General features: G+C 32.1%; 2 protein-coding genes across 3 annotated transcripts in view; one reads left to right on the forward strand and one right to left on the reverse strand.

Moving 5' to 3' along the window:
• Positions 1-2,994: 2,994 nt before the first annotated feature.
• The window catches only part of LOC129984026 (synaptic vesicle glycoprotein 2C-like), a 77,438-nt gene continuing 59,218 nt past the window's right edge, over positions 2,995-21,214 (reverse strand). Inside the window, exons 4-14 of the mRNA XM_056093778.1 lie at positions 21,022-21,169; positions 19,727-19,907; positions 18,720-18,871; positions 15,907-16,031; positions 14,955-15,032; positions 13,584-13,676; positions 12,345-12,433; positions 6,417-6,708; positions 5,814-6,027; positions 4,933-5,092; positions 2,995-4,237 (exon numbers count right to left, since the gene is read on the reverse strand). Coding sequence (XP_055949753.1) covers positions 4,057-4,237; positions 4,933-5,092; positions 5,814-6,027; positions 6,417-6,708; positions 12,345-12,433; positions 13,584-13,676; positions 14,955-15,032; positions 15,907-16,031; positions 18,720-18,871; positions 19,727-19,907; positions 21,022-21,169 — 1,713 coding nt within the window. The 3' untranslated portion in view covers positions 2,995-4,056. The remainder of the gene's footprint in view (positions 4,238-4,932; positions 5,093-5,813; positions 6,028-6,416; positions 6,709-12,344; positions 12,434-13,583; positions 13,677-14,954; positions 15,033-15,906; positions 16,032-18,719; positions 18,872-19,726; positions 19,908-21,021; positions 21,170-21,214) is intronic.
• LOC129984028 (epoxide hydrolase 1-like) overlaps positions 10,044-21,214 on the forward strand; it is a 96,097-nt gene continuing 84,926 nt past the window's right edge. Inside the window, exon 1 of one of the 2 annotated variants that reach the window (XM_056093782.1) lies at positions 10,044-10,079. The gene's annotated coding sequence lies outside the window, so the exon portion shown is untranslated. The remainder of the gene's footprint in view (positions 10,080-21,214) is intronic. The other variant, XM_056093781.1, reaches the window with a different exon arrangement.

Consider the following 21,214-nt stretch of genomic DNA (forward strand, 5'->3'; position numbering starts at 1 on the left):
TTACCTGAAGAAATTAAAATCTCATTCTTGTATTTATATTAACTTTTCTATCAAGTAATATTATATGCTGGAATTATGTTATACAATTTTATTTTCTTAAATAAAATCTTTATGATTATAGTTAGTTTAGTTTTATATTTATTCTCCAGCTTATGTAGTCTCCCATGCATGAAATTAACTCAAAGCAAACTTTTATTTAATGAGTATTATTTTTCTGGTATGAAATAATTAAAACCAACTTCAACAGTGTTTTGATTAGACCTATTGAACATTTCTACAAATTTATTTTCTTGAAAAGTAATATGAAAACGTTTACATGCTATTGAAATGTGCTTTTCTTAGTATTGACTATCCTCAATTTGCTTTAATTTATTAGACAGTTTTATGCTGCATGTATTAAATGCTTGGGGTTTATCATCAAATGCATGCATATAAAATTTTAATGGGTTTAGTCTGAATAGATAGAAGCCATTTTAGTTATAGAGACCAAAACTTGTAAGAAAATTTTTGAACATATCGTCGAGGTCAAATATAAGGTTATCCATCCAGATATGTGGTATTGAGGAATATGTTACATTCTTCATAGCATGTTCTACTGATTGAACGGTCTGTCTGGCCGAACATCACCACACAGTCATCTATCTCTACATCCTTTTCTTTTATCATGAATAGAAATTTGTTCTTACTTAATCTTAGAAGCAAGACAAGAAAGTAGTACAGGTATTTTATGTTTGAATTTGTTGCATAAGAATTGGGTTGCGACTAAATCAAATTCAAAATCTTATTTGACTTGTTTGTTATTAATTCAGCGTAAAATTTTTATTGGTATCAATATAAAAAAAGATGAATACTATTTGTTTCATATATAATTCTACATTTTTTTTATCTTATTAAAAATTTGCACTAATATACTATTCAAAACAAGAACCAAATCGAAATTCAATTTCTAAAAGTTCAATAGTATTTAAATCAATTAAAAATTATTGAAGATTTTAGCTTCTTTCTATGACATCTTCTAAGATTAGTGTCTCACAAAAATATTTTATGAGAATGTATTTTTTTATTTATTATTTAAAATTTATTATTTATTTACTTATTTAAAAATGCTTCATTTAACAAATGTTTCGCAATACGAGTACTATTCAGAAACGAATTGTTCTTGCTAAGAGAGGTTCCAGATTATATGAAAAAACTTCTTTCATTCCCCCCCCCCCAGGATTCTGGTTGTATAAAAAGATCAAAAAGATTAATAGTATTAAGAGAAGGTAACTTAAAGACTCTAATCTTTGGCTATGATACTTAATAGTTTCTTTTCTAAAAAGCAAAATAATTGAGATTTTTTTTTTTAAAAAAAGGATATTCCTAATATTTTTTTTATTACGAACATATTCCACTCATATTAATTTTTGCTTCTTTCCCAAAATTAATATGCGTGAAATATGCTCGTTTCAATGATGGAAATTGATAGATGCTAATAAGCGCATGTGTTTGCTCTTGTAATAATTTCTGTAAAATGGTGGATTTCTCGACTTTGATGTTCATTTGATAGTTAACGAAAGCTAACGAACGATAGCTAACGAAAATTTTAAATTTGAATCTAGAAACCGCTTAAAATAGTTAAGGAATAACTACAAAGTAGCTACCTCAGCCGTGCTGTGGCATATGTTAGTCTGAATAACCGAGTTGCTCCGAAATGAATGCAAAATGATGAAAGTTAAAGTAAATGAATGATAAATGCAAAATTACTTCACATTACGGCACGACTTATGCATCCATTCTTCCCACTCAGCAACAGAATGGAAGTAACTAAGGGCAAAAATCAGATATAAACAAACCGTCGTACGAATTACAGACTTCTTCATTGAATGTTTTTACAATTGCGTTGAATCTAACTCCTTATTTACTGAAGAAGTGGCACTACAAAATATTATTAGAAATGTTCTGGAAAGGATTTGTTGTTCACTAAAGATTCCATTCAGTCTGAGGAAAGAAGATATAAAAGAAATTAAGAAACAGGCTTCAGGTAGAAAGTTTAATTGAGTATGAAAATAAGCTTAAATCGTCGTCAAATGCGTAATCTTCTATAACTTGCACTTGGAGATTGATGTTCATATTTTCGTGTCAAAAGGGGTCTATATAAAAAGGATGTTTGTATTATCTTAAGACTAAAAAAATTAACTATTTAATAATATCAATTTCATGTCCGTACAATTTCCCCTTAATTTTAATATTATTTTTTAATTAAATTTAATATACAATCTATTTTGATTTGATATGGATGTATTCAAATTCAACCATCAAAACATTCAGACGCGTGATTGCCAATTATTAACATCGTAATAGAATTTTCACAACCGATTTTATTTCGTATACATCATTTTTTAATTTGCAGCAAAATAATTCAACAGAATTCAAGTTTTTCAATTTTATCAAACAAAAATAATTTAAAAATGTATTCCATATTAAATTAAAAAATCAGTAATCTAGGCAATCTAATTAGTAAGTTGGGAAACGATTTATTATGAAGAAATATTTAATATTTTCGAATTTGCTGTATAAAACTTTAAACAAAATTTAAACTAGGCAATGAAGAAGGGACTATTTTATATTCGCTTTTTGTCTATTGGTGTATGTTTCTCTTTATTGCGGGTGAAGAGATGAGGATTTGGTTTGAATTATCCTTGAGTGGATTAAAATAATAACTCGACATTTCTGGATTAAATCTTCAAATTTTCCCATTTTTAATTCATGATGAATAATATTACTTTTCCTATGCCAAGGTGCATCGTTCATGATTTGGAGAAATTTATTGTCAGAACTTTATCATGTGGAATTTGAATTTATTCTCTCTGTATGTTTCAACTGTAAGCTCTCTTACTGTATTGTTTTGTAATATAGTTATATTTAATTGATGAAACCTGTTATGAATCCAAATATCCCAATCATTTTCTAAGAGTTGAAATCGTGGTAAGAAATGAGACACATATTCAGAAATGAAGTTTTCAAGTGCATAACATTTAATACACACTTTGATACATCGTACATTTTCCAATCTCACAAGCGACATAAAATGTTATTTTCTCTATTATATAGATAGGTTATAGACAATATTACAAATAGAATCTTTTTTCAAAACTGGAACGTCAGATTCAACGAAAATATTTACTGCTCTTTATATCCCATATTTATAAATCTGTGTGCGATTCACTTTCGATAGTTTCATATGGAAGGACTGCTACGCTGTCACGTTTATGTAACAAAGGATTTCGGAAAGCTCTCTCGTTTCCATCTGCAGGCTTTCGTAGTCTGAAGACACGTGACAGACCGTTCATTGTTTCCAATTCCTTCATTTGCGCACTATCCCTCATTTTTCTCTACTTTGATCAATACGATAATATTAAAGATTTATTAATGGAATTCTAATTTAAATTCCACATATAAACCTTTCAAGATTTTTTTAAATTTTTTTTAAGTCTCTGGGGCACCAAACATCAGCTCATACATCAGAAATTTTCACCTTCATTTCTGATTATTTCTACACAAGAATGATTTCTTTACATTATCTGAGACTACGGGAGAAGGATTTGAATCTTCGTTTGAAGCCGCGAGAGATTCGCTCTTCTTTTTTTACATCTCCATTGGATACTTCCACAGTTATTATCTGAGACAAATAAACCTTTCTTGACCATTTTCCTTTTTTTCAAACTCAAAACCAGAAGCTATTTTGTTTGGAGGATATGTCATACAGCTTCATTGCATGATCCGGAAAAAGCAACGAGACATCTTATTTACTACGACTGGCACCTGCAGATGAATTTTAGCTAAAGCAAGGGTGAATATCTCTGTATTTCGGATTTTTCACATAGATTTGCAACACAACGATTCTTTGAAGACAAACTAAGTCCTTTGTGATCCAAAGATCCCTTTTTGTCTCACGTACACCGATGTCCTTTAGCCAAAACTGGCTCACACAAATATACAAAAGCGGTGCTTCCACTCAACAGATCTTGCGCATGTTGTATGATCTCAGGTATGTTGCGTATGTTGTCACGACTCTCACATGAGGTTGTCCTTTGTTTCCTTAAGTTTGAGGGCGGCCAGAGCTCCCACCATGAGGACGGTGGCTGTGGTCAGGACGGGAAGGGCTTTGGAAACACTGATGTAGTGGGCGAAGGTCAGGTTGCCGAGGATGGCTGCTAGACGACTTACGGCGCTCAGAAAACCGTAGCCAGTGCTCCTGGGGAGTAAAAGGTAAAAAAAAAAAAAAAAAAAAAAAAAAAGGCGAGATTAGTATTTTTTAGAGCAGGGCATTTTTAGAGCATTTATATTTATTCAAAGAAGTTAAGCGTCATAATGAATTGAAATCTGAGGTAACTTTTTACACAGTTGATTGCTGCATTTAATAATGTCTCTGCCTGATGAATTTCTTTTCTTATGTTTTTCATTCTTGTTTGTTGGGAATGTTTGCCAATTAATGGCAAATAAAATCTTTACTCTTGGTTAATTTTAACTTGATATACGAAAATCCACAGTAAGGATTCGAAAACAAACTTTAATAGATATCAGATGACAGTCTGCTAGCAAGAAAACAGTGATGCCTTTGTACAAGTGCTGGAATTTGGGAAAAAAAAACATTGCCCATATATTTGTCAGACGTTAAAAGATGACAATGTGTATGAAAAAATTAGAATGAAGTATATTAGTGATGGAAGATTTCTTGATTTAAGATGAACAAGTTTCAAAAAGATTAAAAAGCTTGAAGATTTATATTCTCGCTATATTCATATATCTATATAACTCTTCAATTGCTAGGCTAATTGTAGTCTCCCTTACCAGTAAAAAGTCGCGTGGGTATAACTATAAATTGTCTTACTCACATTAATAATTCTAGCACTCTGTTAGAAATATATAATCCTATCCCATAAGTGTTACCTGAGTGTTGCCGGATAGGACTCTGTAGTGATGACGTCAACGGCGTTCCAACCGGAAATGGAGATGAAGTTGAAGAGCGCCTCGAAAGCAATCACAGTCGTCCGGGTGTCCAAGAACCATATAAAGAAGGCGCTCGCGCTTGTCAGAAATAGAGACGTCACTGCACGAAGAAAAAGAAAACAAACTTTAGTGTTTGAAAAGATTAGATTCTTCCCGAATTCTAGTTAAATGTCACTAGACGTAGACGGGAAAAAAAAATCCCTTAATCGAAGACTGCTTTAGTGAAAAGATTCTTTCATGTCAAATTCTCATTTTGTTTTTATGATAATTAAAAGACATCAAACAGGTTGTGATTAGTGAAATCTTGATGCCAAATAATATTTAACAATAAAAAATAGTTCACTAATTAGCCCATATTACTTTATTTTAAAATATTCTGTTATTTCCTGATCCAAATTCCACTTTTTTTGTTTAAGTATTTCTAACACGAGTTCTAAAAAATTGACTAGTCTGTAAATCTCATGCTACAAGCGAAGGGATGAAAATACCTAACGTCCACGGCATAACTTCCAGTGATACTTAAGATTCCCTTTCCTCATTCGACACGTGTCAAAGAAATTAAATTTTAGACAATCTCTTAGTAAAAGCATTGAGGGGAAATTCGCACTCTTACGTTCTTATGTTCTGGGTTGAATAGATGTGTTCCGCCTGTATCCGTGTTTATTAATCATGCTCTCTTGTGGATAAATTAATTTCATTTCATTTCCAGTTTGCACACACACACACACACACACACACACACACACACACACACACACACACACACACACACACACACACACACACACACTTTTCATTCTGATTTAGAAACCTTTGCTCACCCATAGTCTTAACTCTTCCAAACTTGTCCAGGATGAAGGACGACACGATGCTCCCGGGAATAATGGCTGACTGAGCAATCAGATTTTCCGTGAATACGTCACTCAGATCCGTTGTCAAGTCCAAGTCCAGGCCGCAACCGTCTTCTACCGTCTTTCGGAATGAGGAATTCAAAAACACGCAATCAATGAACCGAAATGCATACAAGTCTGTGCTCTGAAAGAAGGAAAATAAAATCTGATTCAAAAAACGAAGGAAGTTTGAAACAGATAATATTATTATCCAGTTTTGTAAATAACTGTTTGTACTTATTTGTATAAATGGTATTTAAATTTTTATCATTATTTTATAAAACAATAGAGTCAATTTCTGCAACGTTACAGTCACATGACAAATGTAATTGCTCATGCCACCTAATATCTAATTGCATATTGTCTTCGATAATATTCTGCTGTCGTGTTCAATCTGTTTTAAATCTATTGTAAGATGTGCAGTAGATTTTAAATTCGAATCGATGGTGTATTTGATGGTTATCATGTGAGTATAAATTGATTTTCTTAAGAACCTAAATCGATACAGGATTTCAAAAATGAGTTGGTACTGACCTCAAAGTCGACTTTCTTGAATGTGGACTTTAAAAAGAAGGTTTTGGAGGACCTCACTCTTCTGAAGGCGGATTTCTCAAAAGTGCATTCCTCGAAGATGCATCGGCTAAGGAGGGCATCTTCGAATGTACTGTTCGTGAAGATCACACGTTCGAAACGGACATCCTCCAGCAAACCGCCGAATTTCTGATTGACGATGTGAACATTGGCTGTCACGTTCCCCCGATCTTGGTCCTTTTCGATCTCCAGGTGGCGCACGTACTCCGGAAACCAGATAGACATGCCATAAAACCTGCAGGAAAAATGCATTTGGAAAATTTTATAGCCTCAGCAATGCAAAATATGGTGAGTTGAGTGTAATTCCTCATATTGTTTATATCTGAACATATCACCTTGCATCATTCTATAATTTATAGCTAAATCTTTCCATAGAAAAATCCTAATGCAAAAAATATAAGAATAAAAGTAAATATCTTTATAGTAAAAGAATCACAAATTATCCTCTGTCATCAGTCGTAGGATTGTCTAAGGGCAGCGGTGGTTTGGTGGTAAGACCTCGGCTTTGGAACTGGTGGATTTCAGGTTCGAGACCTAATTCTACAGAAGAACCGTCTTCTGTAGAATTAGGTCAGCGAATTAATTCGGTAGAATTAGGTAAGCGGGTTTGACGCACTTTATATCCATCGGGTCAAACGTCCTCCCGCTGATGGGGTTTGGAAGTTTGGAGAGGGGGTGCCAGCTCAGATGTCGCTGTCGTCATATGGCCTCAGTTCAAGATTGCGAGGTCCGTGTCAAAATATTCCTAGTTTTGCTTTAAAACAGGACTTAATATAACTAAACTTAAATTATACGATTGTCTATCCTTGAATCTTAGAATTTTTTTTCTTTCAAAAACCGTTATAGAATTAGAAATCATTTGTTAAAGTCTAGATCAGTATTCGCTGTGAGATTATTTAATATGCTTCTGGCATCGAGTAATTGTATGATAATGATTCTGGCTTCTTCTAATTAAATTATCGATCCCATCTGCATCGATAATTTAATTAGAAGCTTTGAGGCTGCATGGTATCTGCTCGTCTAGATAATGATCTGTATTTTTCCTATGGATTAAATTACGCTATCATTTTCGGACAGAAATCAATAATTATCAATATTCGCCAACAAGGACGGTGGGAGCAGCCAAAAAATAACAAAGTACAGATACTTTACTATACAAAGAGACCCTAAATGAATATTCCAACTTCGGAAATCTGTCAAAGGTTTCAAAAATAAAATCTAACCAGAAAGAAAGATGTCATTATCAAGAGACTTCGAATAGGTCACATCTGTTTAACCCAAAAACATCTTTTGCACTCTGATCATGCATCACTTTGTAATAAATGCAATTGTATTTTAACAATTAAACATATTCCGTGTGAATGCCAAGGTTTTGGTATACAACGATGAGTTCATTTCGAAGCGACTATTTTTAACTTAAATGACTTTTAGATAATAACCCTCATTCAAATATTTTTGCCTTTTTAAAAGATATTCAAATTTTACATCAGATTTAATTGCATCTTTTTTTTAAGAACACTTTAATTTTGAACATGAAAATGTGTAATAAATATTTGGCGTAGAATGACCAAATCTGATCCTTATGCCATAAAACCAAACGAATCCAACTTAGCAGGGCTACTAAAAGAAAACAAAACTGAGCATAAACTTGTTGTTCATCAGAAATTACAAATAACACTTGAAGATTTAAGTTCAATACAGTTGTAAGTGTTCATTATAAACACCTGTAGAAAATTACCAACGGCATCATGAGGATATGATAACTCATCCAATACTCGTTCAGCATCTCCGATGTGATTCGTTGAAAGCCTGCAGATATGTATGCCTTAGGTTATCAATATCAGTTGGTAGAGCGGGAAACAAGCCACATTAAATACCTGCTGTTTGATGTAGCTTCCCCTTAACTTCCAAATAAATAAATAAATGAAAAAAAAAAAATAAAGTATTGCCAAAGGAACATCAAGCAAGCAGCAGAAAAAAAATTGTAGAAGGAGTCATTGCACTGCTTCGTTATTTCTGAAGGAGCTCACTTGAACACTTATAACTGTGTTGAATTTAAACTTTTAACCGCTACTTTTGATTTCTGATGAGCAACGAGGATGTTTCTTGTTTTGCTTTTTTTAACAGGCCTCCAAAGCTTGGTTTAGATATATTAACGTCCCATTTTCTAAAGCAACACTAGGGCTACTTTTACGACTATTCTCGTAGTTTTGAACCGGAATCAGATGACAAGGACAACACTTGAGCTGGCGCCCCTCTACAAGCTTCCACATCACACCAGTGGGAGGACGTTTTGGCCCCGACGAATTTGGCGAGCACCAGATCCGCTTACATTCAGGAATCGATCACCGTTAATAAAATCTATATAAGTTAAAGCAATTCTTAAGCAAAATTCAGAAGAAAAAAAAATTGTATGTTTGTTGATAGTAATTTGAAATTTAATTTCTTAACACAAGCATAAACATCATTATTTACTTTTTACAAAAATAATTGATTTGTGCACTTTTAATGATTACTTATAATCTGTATCACTCAATAATCAGGCATGGAATATGACACGTCAACGCAGCTCTTAAATGGTGACTACAAATCCCCAATGTCAAAATCTTATATTACAATTTAGGGATTATAAACCCTTAAATCATCTGTAACAAACCAACGGAGGGGGTCTCCTAAAAATTTCTCGCATGCTTTCTAATAAAGGAGTTATCTCAGAGAACGTATTGCCTACCATTGGGTCACCAACGATGTGCTTCGTGCAGGTATTGGGGTGATAACTCCGTACCTTATGATAATGCCTACCATTGGTGTTCAATAATTATGAAATAATAACCGTTATCATAGTGTACAGAAATTTAGCATAAAATCTTAAAACTTAGTGAGTGTAATATACAATTTGCTTTATTTTAAATCTACAAATTTAGTGCGCATATACCTAATTTCGTCCTTCTAGTTCAAAGAGTTTTTGAGTTAACTTTGTCACAGGCAGATTGACAGACAAAATTCTAAAAATGTTTTTTCTTTTTTTTAAACTGTTATGTCTAAAACGTGGAAATTCTTCAAAATCTCTAGTTCGAAGCTTTTGACAATTATACTTTCTTTATTAGAGATACAAAGAAACATAAAAACTTTTTTCCTTGAATCTGTATTTACTCGGTTCCATTCTGAGATCTGCTACTTTGCAGACTTTTAAATACATGTTCTGAGAAAGGCAAAAGAAATAACTTTCAATGCGTTATTCACTTTCAAACTGCACACATACGTATATGTATGCATAATTTAATGCACTTACAGATTTGTGTCATAATAACATACTATTGAAGTTCAATCTCTCTCGTATACGCTTATTATTAACAAAAAAAAATCACTCCATCATTATACCAGGAAGTGAGGTAAAGTTCATCAAGTCTCAGATGGGAACAATGAGGAAAAAGCTTCTTTCTTATTTACAAACAAATCACCTACATGACATCGAAAAACAACGAAGCACATTTTAAGAAACTCATTCTTTTTAATAAGAAAACAGAACAGGAAATATTCTTCCCTATTTATTTAGTTAGTTAGCAAGATTCGAGCAAGGAAGAAATCGTCGGAAAACAAAATTATGTAAGTTGTTGTTCAGTTTCTGATGCATCTGTCTCTATCTTATATATCAATGTTAATAATAAAAATTAATGTGTATGTATGCATGCATGTGTGTGTGTGTGTTAGAACTCTGCAGGTCATACGGTGTGACTTATAGCTACTAAATTTAGCACGATTTTTTTTGATTTATTAAAATTTTAATTAATCAAAAATTTAGCTGCCTATTTGATGTTTTCCTGCTATAACTTCATAAAACATTATCACACAATGCTAAATTTTTCACCGTTTCAAAATGATAAAAAATTGTCTTTCTAATGTTACCAATTTACCAGCCATGCGAATTTTTTCTGCATTTTTGTAATTCTTAAAAAAAATATATTTTTTCACTTTTTTCAACGATAGATTACACTATGATCCAGAAATCCAAATTTTTTCATTAGTTCATCAAATATTTAGCCACAAGATTTTTTACCATTGTTGGAAGCGAAGAAAGAAGAATTTTGTATAACATCTGTGCGATTTCTAAGAGTTGTAAAAAGTAAATTTACAATATCGCGAAATTTAAAAGATCGATGACCGAGATATTTTAATGTCCCTGTGCATGATTAAAAGTAAGACAATTAAAATAACACGATTCATATTAGATGAAATATAACCAATATTCCCGACGAACCAGCCGGTCGCCTGAAGCGATTAGTTACTAATAAAAGCGAATGTTGATATTTTTGGAACTTTACAAACCAAATTCTTTGAATCTAGAGTTACCTATTGGCTAATAAAGACTGATGCACATGACTATTTGGCAAAAAAGAATTGAAGCACGGTGGAACGATATTTTTAGGATTTTAAGCATAATTTTATAACCGAAAATATTATTCCATGATAATTTTCGAAAATGTGACTAGTAAAAATAGTTTTAGTGTAATTTTAAAATAAAGAGTCGATAGGTTATTGATTTTAGTGTTAAATGAAATATGAACAATATTAAAAAAATTAACTGTTAATTAATTGTGTGTATTAATATTAAATAGTTTATAAATAAATGAAATATATGGATGAAATTTATTCCTTTGAAACTGCACGAATGAATAATAGTTGGATTTAGTTTAGTTTAGTTATATTAACGTCCCATTTTAAATCAACACTAGATCCATTTGGGAACGGACCTCGTAATTTTGAGCCGCTGTCAGATAACGAGGAAGGGAACTTGAGCTGGCACCCCCTTTCCAAACTTCCACGCCCCACCAGTGTGAGGATGTTCGGCCCCTTTGAATTCAGCGTGCACCAGACGCGCTTACACGATGGTTTTTAGGTGGAAGCGAGTCTCCAATATGAAAACCACGATGTCCGAAGCCGAGATCTTACTACCAGGCCACCACGGCTATTGTACCTTTTGGTGGACGGATTTTGTGTCACAGATCTACCTCAAAGAAATTGCTGTCCTCGGTTTTATAAGCAACTAATTTATAAAACAAAATTCGAAAGATTATAATATTTAAGGATGTCAGGTAAAGTCTCTTGCGTTAAAATAAACACTATTGAATTTCCATAGTAGATTATTCTATCTTATAAGAAACATATTCTTATTTTTAACTAAGTCCATTTCGTTCAGAGTAGCTAGGAGGATTCAGAAGCCGAGAAATCATGATAAAAAGGAAGATGGTTAATTGCTTAAAGTGACTTTGGAACATCATGTGCAATAGTGCTCTGACTTGGGTTCTAGTATCTAAGATTAAATTGCCCCCCCCCTCCCCCCGGAGAACTTATAAAAGTTCTCCAGTCCAACATTTGTACTTCTAAACCGCACATCAATTCACCGTTTTTGAATAATCTTGGTTCAGAGCATAATCAGAATGAAAGACCAGAAAACCCTTATATCTTTATTCCTCCAAAGTATATTTCATAACCTTGCCCTGCTTCAATAATAGACCGCTAATAGAATATTACGTGACTTCAAGGTCATTAACAGAATATTTGGGAGTAAAAGTATTTTGTTCAACTATACTGTTTCGCTAAAGTAAATTTGTATTGAGTTAAATCTATGTTGGAGTGTTTATCTGGTGTAGCCTTTGTTTTCACTAAAATCATTGAAAAAAATGGAGAAAAATATTTCTCTTCCAATAGCACTGCATTTTCGTGTTTCCAATTTCATTTTATACGTAAAATCTACGTTTAAAGCTTTCACCTGATTTTAGGAACATCATATTTAAACTTTCAAAATTGGCATACATTATTATTTGTGGAAATCGAGAGGAAGACTTAAATAGAATAGATGAGCTTTCTTACCCGAATGCGGTGGTCGTCCAGACTATGATGAGTATCATGGTCATTCCAGTATATGGGGTCCACAAAATCTGCATAAAGGATCCCCAAAACTGAAAAAAAAAGCAACCGTTTATATATTTGGTACTTATAAGATGTGGTCTGAGAGCTCTGATCGTTAAAGATATAAAATGGCATATTTTTTCTATTCTTTGTTTTTATTGTTTTAATTCATTTGATTTGTTTCGTGTTTATTGAGATAGAATTTTGAAATCGATTTTTCATTTACATCCTAATGTGCTAGAGTTTCGAATTTGTGTATACTTGTGTACTCTGGATGCCAATATATTATTTGAATAGTTTCAGAATTTTATTATCTATTTATCTATGAATTTATTTAAATTTCAGTACTATGCACATAGCTTATTGTGAATATATTGATTCCATGAGCGAGTATTATATATAATTAGGAATTATAAATTTAAAAAAATCGGAAAATTATTGAAATAAGAACATTGCTTCTTAATGTACTAATAACGGTATGATTTTAAAAACTGATTTCTTTCTGCATATTCTACATTGCGGCAAGACTATAAATACGATGAACTGCGTTGTTGCATGCATAGAATTTTAGAAACCGTTAAATCAAGATTTACTCTCTTCGTCTTATCTGTCAATAAATTATTTTACAGCTTTGAATTTACTGAAAAGACAGTAGCTTCCATATACACAAGAGATATCCTGATTATTCAAGAAGTCTTTAATTGGCGTATCAGCTTTATTTGAAAATCGGTTGATTTTATTTCTTAATTTTCATTTTTGTTTTATCCAATAAGAAAAAGTATCTGGTTCTCTGTTTCTTAATTATTTCTAATTTTATGTTTTTGTTCTTCCTTATTTATTTATTTTCTTCCTTATTTATTTATTGTCTTCCTTATTTATTTATTCACATTCTGCAGGATATAATTTTATTATGATTGTGAGAATATCTGTACCATAAAACCTGTTTGTGAAGGTGTACAATCTGCTGTTTACAAATTCCTTGCTTCTGTGTCGCGTAAATCTGTTTGCTGATAGTTGAGTATGTCAGGTATGTCTTGCTTTTAAACACGCAATATTTCTTGAAATTTTAATGTGACAATAATATGTTATGAAAGAGAGTGAAAAGATATGCACGGCGAAATTCTTTTGAATATTCATTTATAAATGAAATACTGACATTAAATTAGTACTCCTATCAAACGTCACATTTAGATAGCTTACTGTTTCAAAGGCTTCTAGAGCATCCGAGAGACAGCCCACAGGCCCAGGTCCAGGGGTGGAGCTCCGCCTAGCAGGAAGCTCCATTTCACTCAACTGGAAAAAAAAATGAATGAAGTGGTAATAGTAAATAATTGAATAATGGAGGTAGAAATAAAAATGCCATTGTTGAAAATTATTTATAAAATTTTCTTTCAATCAGTTTGGATAATAATATAAAATATAATTTTTATAATATCTATAAATTATTTATAATTTATATAATAATAAGATAATATAAAATTATAATTATTATAAAATATAAAAATATAATTTGGATAATAATATAATATGTCAATCAGGGAGTATAAAAATTTATTTTTTAAATTTTTTGCTATAAATTTCTACAAAAGCAATATTTTACATGAATTTGCCTATCTTATTTAATGAAATTTAGTAATCGGAAATCTATGTCTAATATCAATATCTAAGTAAATAGAAGCGCGTGTATTCCATTTTTATTGACACCCTGTATGGCTTGTATCTTCTTAAGGAAATAAAGAATTTTATTTTCTTGCTCGGTATTCCACTATTTCTCTGGGACATCTTAAACATATGATGACTCTATCGAGTTTCGGCAAGCTCAATAGGCAGATTGAATGAAATCTGAGGTAGGGCCATTCAACATTTGAGAAACAAGGTGTGTCTCTTGTCTTTCTTTGGAGGTAGTTATTGCTGTTTTTTTTCTATCCAGCCAGTACAAATGAAATGAGAATACTTCAGATTTTGAGCGTGCAAGCATGCTGTGGCTCTTATATTTAATATTATTAACATACATATTGGTGATGCTTAAAATTTCAATAACCCATTTTAGTTAGTTAAGACATTCTTAAGCATAGGAATTCAACATTCCATCCGAGTCAAGAATAAACCAAGAATTGAAATGTAGAAGCTTTTACCAAATTGTTTGTAACATGCTAGAGACTATTCTGATTATATTTGAGACTTTCTACTCAGCTTCTACTTTTAATTTTCGAGATATTTGCAATAATATATTCTTTTGACCATTATCTTTTTCTGTGTGGTATTTTGAATAAGAATAATTTCATTTTAGCCAATTTCAGTATTATAAATCGCCTTTTTAGCTAATTTTCGCCGAAAAGACTGGTATTTCATATTGTTTTTCTGTTGACTGTTTTCTATTGTTATGATTTTTCTTCGGAATGGATTGTGATTCGGGGTTTATTTTTACTTAAACAATTTATCAAGAAATGATCTGTAAAATGCATATTTTACTGCATAAAACTTTTATTATGTATATTTCAGAAATTTTATATCACAGAGCATAGAAATTTTAAAAGATAGAGAATATTTTCACCCAAAAAATAAATTTACCGGATATTCATCGCTTTGCTTGTGGTTGATCCGGAATACTTTCTGATAAACGTACATGGCTTCGACATCTTGACCACACTAAAAGAAAAGAAAGCGCATCGTTTTAAATAAAATGACGAGCACTGATGGTACATTCCATAATAAGTATTTCAATACTTCTCAATATTTTTTCCCGTAACCTTTTGATTAAAAAAATACAATTAATTTTTATTTTGTAAAACAGTTTTTTAATTCATTCAAATTCTACTTTTTATCTTTAATTAAATTATTATCAATACAAGATGGGATAAAAAATATCAGAAAGTTCATAGCATCAGCTTTCTTAACTTATAAGTGAACACGGGAGTCAAAATGACTCCGCGTTGTTCATTAGCTCTGATTATCACGTGATATTTTGTCCTTGAATACAATAATCTCCTCAGTACCTTCGAGTTGTTCTTTCAGCAGTACGTTGGTTAAAATCTAAATATAAATACGTGCGTATAACTGAGTTATTCTTTTCCAAAGTTTTTGTCGTTATTTATGGAGTCATTGATTCCATGTCTCCGAAATTGCTTTTAATTGGAATAGTGCAAAAATAATAACGACATATTCTTAAATTAATATTTTTTAAAATATTGTATTCTTCATTTTTGTTTGTTAAATTCAAACAGTTATTAACATTAGTGTCATTCCGTAATATCTAAATGAAGTAAATACTCATTAAAGATTGTTTAGGCTTTTCTTATAACATATTTCCAACATTTAATATTAACACATTTAACATTTTTAATATTAATATTTTTAATATTTGTGGTAAATACATGATTTTCAGAATGTATTGTGTTTCCAAAATAAATTTCAATACTGTTTACAAAAGGAATAAATAAATAAATAAATAAAAAAAAATAACAATGAAGTCGTTTCGACTCCATGTCTCTCCAGTTACGGGTTAAAAAAAAGTGTCAGTTACCTCCAGCAGGTAGCGGGGGCTCTCTGGGAGAAAGAAGAGTCCGAAGACGGTGAGAAGAGCAGGGGCGGAGCACACAACCAGAAATACCCGCCAACTACTGAGACGCGTTCCTAATCCCTCGGCCTCTGGGAAAGGAAAAGAAAGACAGCAATAAGTTGCATTTTATTTTAAAGAGAATTAACTGAATAAAAAAGGAACCATTGACGGAATATTCCGGAGACCTCACGGACAATCTAATGAAATAACAAATTATGAAATGTTACTGATCTTCCCAGAATCTGTATTGGATCTGATCTTAAATTCAGATAATTAGTTGTAGTTTTTAGTGTCGATGTCAGTTTGTTTATTCTAATACAAAGTTCAATAAAAACAATTTCTATAAAAATGATACAAAATAACTATTGCTAAAACGATGATAAATTACAAAAGTCATAACGAAACCATAATAGTGAGTTCAAATTAAGGAATAAAATCCCATAGATTTTAAAAAAACAAAAGGGCTCTCATGTGGGTCTCTCTGCCAAGCAACAATGGCAAAGTCACTGCAGTCGTGTTGAAGTAATATATGGGTATTCAATAAGGATATGATAAACTGTTAATGAACACATCGGCAATTGATCATTTAATAACAGATGTTTATGTGTGAATCTAGTGAGACTGATTCTGAGATGAATTTAAACTGTGTCATGTTTTCGATTATTTAAAGAAGGGCAATTTTCAGTGAAAGGCTTATAACTATGAAGTTTGTTTAGAGTTTCCAAATCCCATTGAGTTTGCCAGTTTATGTAAAGACAGCACTTTGCCTGTTTCTTCAAATCGCATGCAGGTATGGGTGTTTCTAAAAAATAAATTACGGATTTGGCACTCTTATCAGCCTGCTCATTCCCACATGGGATGGTATCCAACAGAATAAAACTGTAAAGCCTCGAGAAATAGTCTTATAAAAAAAGTACTTGAATGTCACGAAGAAAATAATTTTGGAGATCCTATCAGAGGACATTAATGATTTACACTATCAAGTCAAAAGTGTTACTGTTGTTTTTACAGTTACTTGTGTTGCATCAGTATAAGCGCATTTTTATACTTTGTCTTAAATATTTTGAAAAAATAATATGACTCAGTCAAAATGTTTACTGTCGAAATCATCTCCAGTATAGCCTAAGGTTCAGAAGGTTTAGATTTTAAGTGCCATAGGAACAAACGATACTACAAAATATATGTCATAAAATATATAAATCAGATTTAACGAGTTATTTTTGCATAATAACCTCTTTTGAATAAAATCAAAAAATGAAGAAAAATTTTTCAAAAGAAAGAAATGTATTTTAGAGAGAAATATGCTGTAACTAAGAACACATTGCTATGTTGGACAAAAAGTCAGTGAAATTCTTATAAAGATCTTCTGAAAAAAGACTCGAGACATTTTGCAGATTTGTTTGAAATTGTTAATTTCAGTTTGGAAAGAATTCTCTGTTTGAAAAATTTTCAATTCAGAACTGGTCCTAATTTTCTTTAAAAGTATATACATATTTCCATATATCTGCCATTTCATATTTTACTTTACTATAAAATATTCTAGATCTCCTTCATGCTATAAGGGTGTTATAATTACATAGAGATATCGGGTAGAATTAATTTAATTATTTTAATTCTGTTTTTAAGGCAAACTTGTGTATGAATGAGTCTTCCAAGTTTCTACTGAGATGGACGTGGAAACTGTTCTCCGAATTTCCACGCTACACCAATATGGGGATATTCAATTCAATAACAGTTAGGACCGCATACACAGGCAACTTTTGATGAAATTAAGTCTCGAAATCGAGAATTTTTAGATAAGAAGCTACCACTGGGTCATCACAAGCCTATACAAAAGATATAGATATTTCAATAATCTATGTCCGATCTAGTTAATATTCTAATATAATCTAGTAAATAAATCTACGTCTGTTAGGTTAATGTGTAGGAACAAATATTCAGGGTGATCCCAAATTCATGGTTAAAGGTTGGTACAAGTCGCTGTGATAATCATTTATTGCATATGAATGTGTAGTAATAAGTGAACAGGTGTGGAGCAAACGCAGCTGATTAAAGATGAAAAGAAAGAGAATAGACAGTCTTGAAGTGCGATGTAGTGAGTTCCGATTTATCCAACCTCGACCACTTTTTATGGGGGCATCTGTTTATACGACTTCGTCTGAAGCCCCATTCCGAAGGCTCGTCGACGTCTTGAGATATTCACATTTCGCTCTCATTACCCTCTCTTGTGATTTTTCAGGTTCTTAGTTTATTTTACCGACAATTTAAGGGAAGCTCCCGATCAACGTCCACCGGCGGAGGTGGTCCTACAATAAGTCAGATGACAGATTTACGCCCAAATCCGGAAAGGAACGGGTCGTCGGAACGGGGCTTGACTCGGATGAGGATTTCGCTGCAGCGCGTATGCGTGAAATACCTAGCATCTTTGAAAAAGTATGCAAATCGCTTCGCTGGTATTGTCAAGCACGCATCACCTACTGTTGGTGGACGTAATTTCGAACAATTACTTTAACATTGCATTTGTCAACGTCACAGTCAATAAACACTTTCTTTTAATCTCTAATTTTTTGCGCTTGATCCTCAATGGTCCAGTACAATAAATGATTGCTACAGTGCCCTGCATCAACTCTTAAAAAAATTTTTTAACATCACTCTGGGGATAATCAAACAGTTAGAATTATTATTCTTGTGATTGTATTGAGGCATTTTTCTTGGCCTATTTTATTATTGGGTTCTTTAAGAAGATTAGAATTTTTGCTTTCTTGCATCTCACTCACCTGGTTGCGTGATCATGAGCCAAGCCATGAGCGCTGTGAAGAGTCCTCCGATTCCCCAGAAAGTGAGTAACCAGCTCAAATGGCGCCCTCTGTGGCGCTTCACTAGAAATTCTCCATAGTAAGTGAATACAATGGGAAGGGAACCACCCACCCTGTAAATATAAAGCACGTTTGATTCTCAAAAGAATTAAAAAAAAAAAACTTCTATCTCACTTACTATGGAAATTTTTAATAATTTCTTTTAAATAAAATCGTTAGATATACTTAATGAGTTTGAATTAACCTATAGTTTAAACAGAATAACTTTTGAGTTATTACAAATAGAAGAACAGATATTTAATTAACCTATAGTTTAACCTTAATTAACCTATAGTTTAAACATAATAACTTTTGAGTTGTTACAAATAGAAGAACAGATATTTTTTTTAATTGAATGAAACATGAGAAAGTAATTTAATAGATAATGTTTCTAAACTAAGAATTTTCAAAAGAAGAGTTCTTCTGCAGCACAGGAGCATCATTATTCCAGAAATGCCTACAAATTTAATATTCCACATTTGAAAACTAAATTTATTTAATTATAATTTTAAATATGAAAAGGCACAATCTGCCAAATGGTAAGAAGATCAAATGACTTTTTATCTTGCTTCTTAATCTTTTAAGTAAATATTTTCAATGGGTACAGGCGATCAAATAAGATAGAGAGGTCTAAATAACTCTACTATCCCCCCATCCCCAAGACTTATTCTCGCCAGAAAATTCTATTTTAGTATCCTTTTAAAACTCTTATTATTATAATCCATCACTTATCAAATTCCATGCATTAATTCCGTTTTAACAACAGATACTTTAGCCATCTATTGACCCTCTCTAGAAAGCTCTAGAAAGCTGTTAATCTTCCACTGTGACCTCTACTTTGCGTTTCATTGGCAGTCATCTTGTCTGTTTACTTGGAGTGACATATTCGACTAGCGAGATTCTATCTGCGTAAAATGATTGGCACTCACCCGATTCCACTTCCCAATCGTGTGAGCAGTAAGAGCCCGTAAGTGGGCATGAAGGCAGTGGCCACTGCGAAGATGGCATTGGTGGTGAGGGCCGACACTAGGGTCCTCCGTCGGCCAAGCTTGTCACCCAAGTTCCCCCAGACCAGGCCGCCGATCATCATGCCAAGAAAGGAAGTGGCAGCTGAGAAGAATAAAAATATCATTAGCAGAATATATTGCACATGAAAAACTTAATTTTGTGTAATTTTTATCATGTTATTACTTATTTGCTTAATTAAAAATCAAAACTGATTATTCAATATCCGTTGAAGTGATAGTCATAAAGATTTAATAGTCCACAAAAATCTTTAACGACGGGAAAAAAAGGAGAATTTAAAAATAGTAAAAATGAGACATTTTATGAAATAGAAAATACTTAAATTATTTTATAGTTGTTTTTCCACAGTTGTTCATTTTAAGGTACGTATATACAAACTTAATTTATTCTGCATAATTTTTCGAATATGAGTTTTATTTCAGTTTTTTAATCTTTTATTGTATCATTTAGCCATCTGGCTATATATTTTTCACTTATAAATTGCATATGACAGTTCCAAAAGGTAACATACATTTTTGAAAATCTTTTTTTAAATCTTTTTTGATAAACATTTGTAGAAAAGAAACCGATAGATTATAATACCAGTACTAGATATAGATTTAAACTGGAAAATTGGGAAAATATCAGGACGGCTGTTGCATAAATAGTCCCACCATTAAAAATACAATCAAAGTACTTTTTTTTTGCTTTGTAAAAAATATATTTTGATAAAAAGGAACTTTTATTTTTATTGCAGTTTAACTTTATAATGAGATTTGTGTCTCTGGGATATTGTTTAATTTATAATGTAAGCATTTGGCACATTAAAAGTTTGTTTGAATTTCAAGAAAAAAAAATACTTTAAAATTCTTTCTTGAATTATATGCAGCTATTCAGAACACATTTATTTTTTGGAAAAAAAAAATCATGCATTGTAGGCTTAAAGTGCAACTTATGCAAATATATGTATTGAAAATTCTTTCCTAAAAATTCTGCTTGATATTAATTTTCTAGATATGTTGATTTATTTTTGAAGTCGACAAAATATATGATTTTCTTACAAAATATTATTAGATACCTAGTGCTGACAAAAAATCATATTATATAGTACTTTCAATCACTCATAACCATTATAAAGGAAAGCACACTGTCAATTATTTGTCTCGTTTATTCAAACTCAAATGTTCCGTTTCGATCAGCGCGAGTGATATGAACTCACCCAGCCATCCTTTTCTCGAGTCGTCCATGCAAAGCTCTCTCTCCGCGCTGGGCAAGACGTATGCGATGACAAACACTTCGATGGAATCGGCCGCCAGCCCCAGGCCCAAAACCAGAAAAAGGAAATATTGGAACAGCCCGAAACCAGCCTGAAAGCACAATGCAACACATTTTTTTACTTTCATTAAAAAAAG

This window comes from Argiope bruennichi, chromosome 9, assembly GCF_947563725.1.
Source record: "Argiope bruennichi chromosome 9, qqArgBrue1.1, whole genome shotgun sequence".
In the NCBI taxonomy this organism is placed as follows: domain Eukaryota; kingdom Metazoa; phylum Arthropoda; class Arachnida; order Araneae; family Araneidae; genus Argiope; species Argiope bruennichi.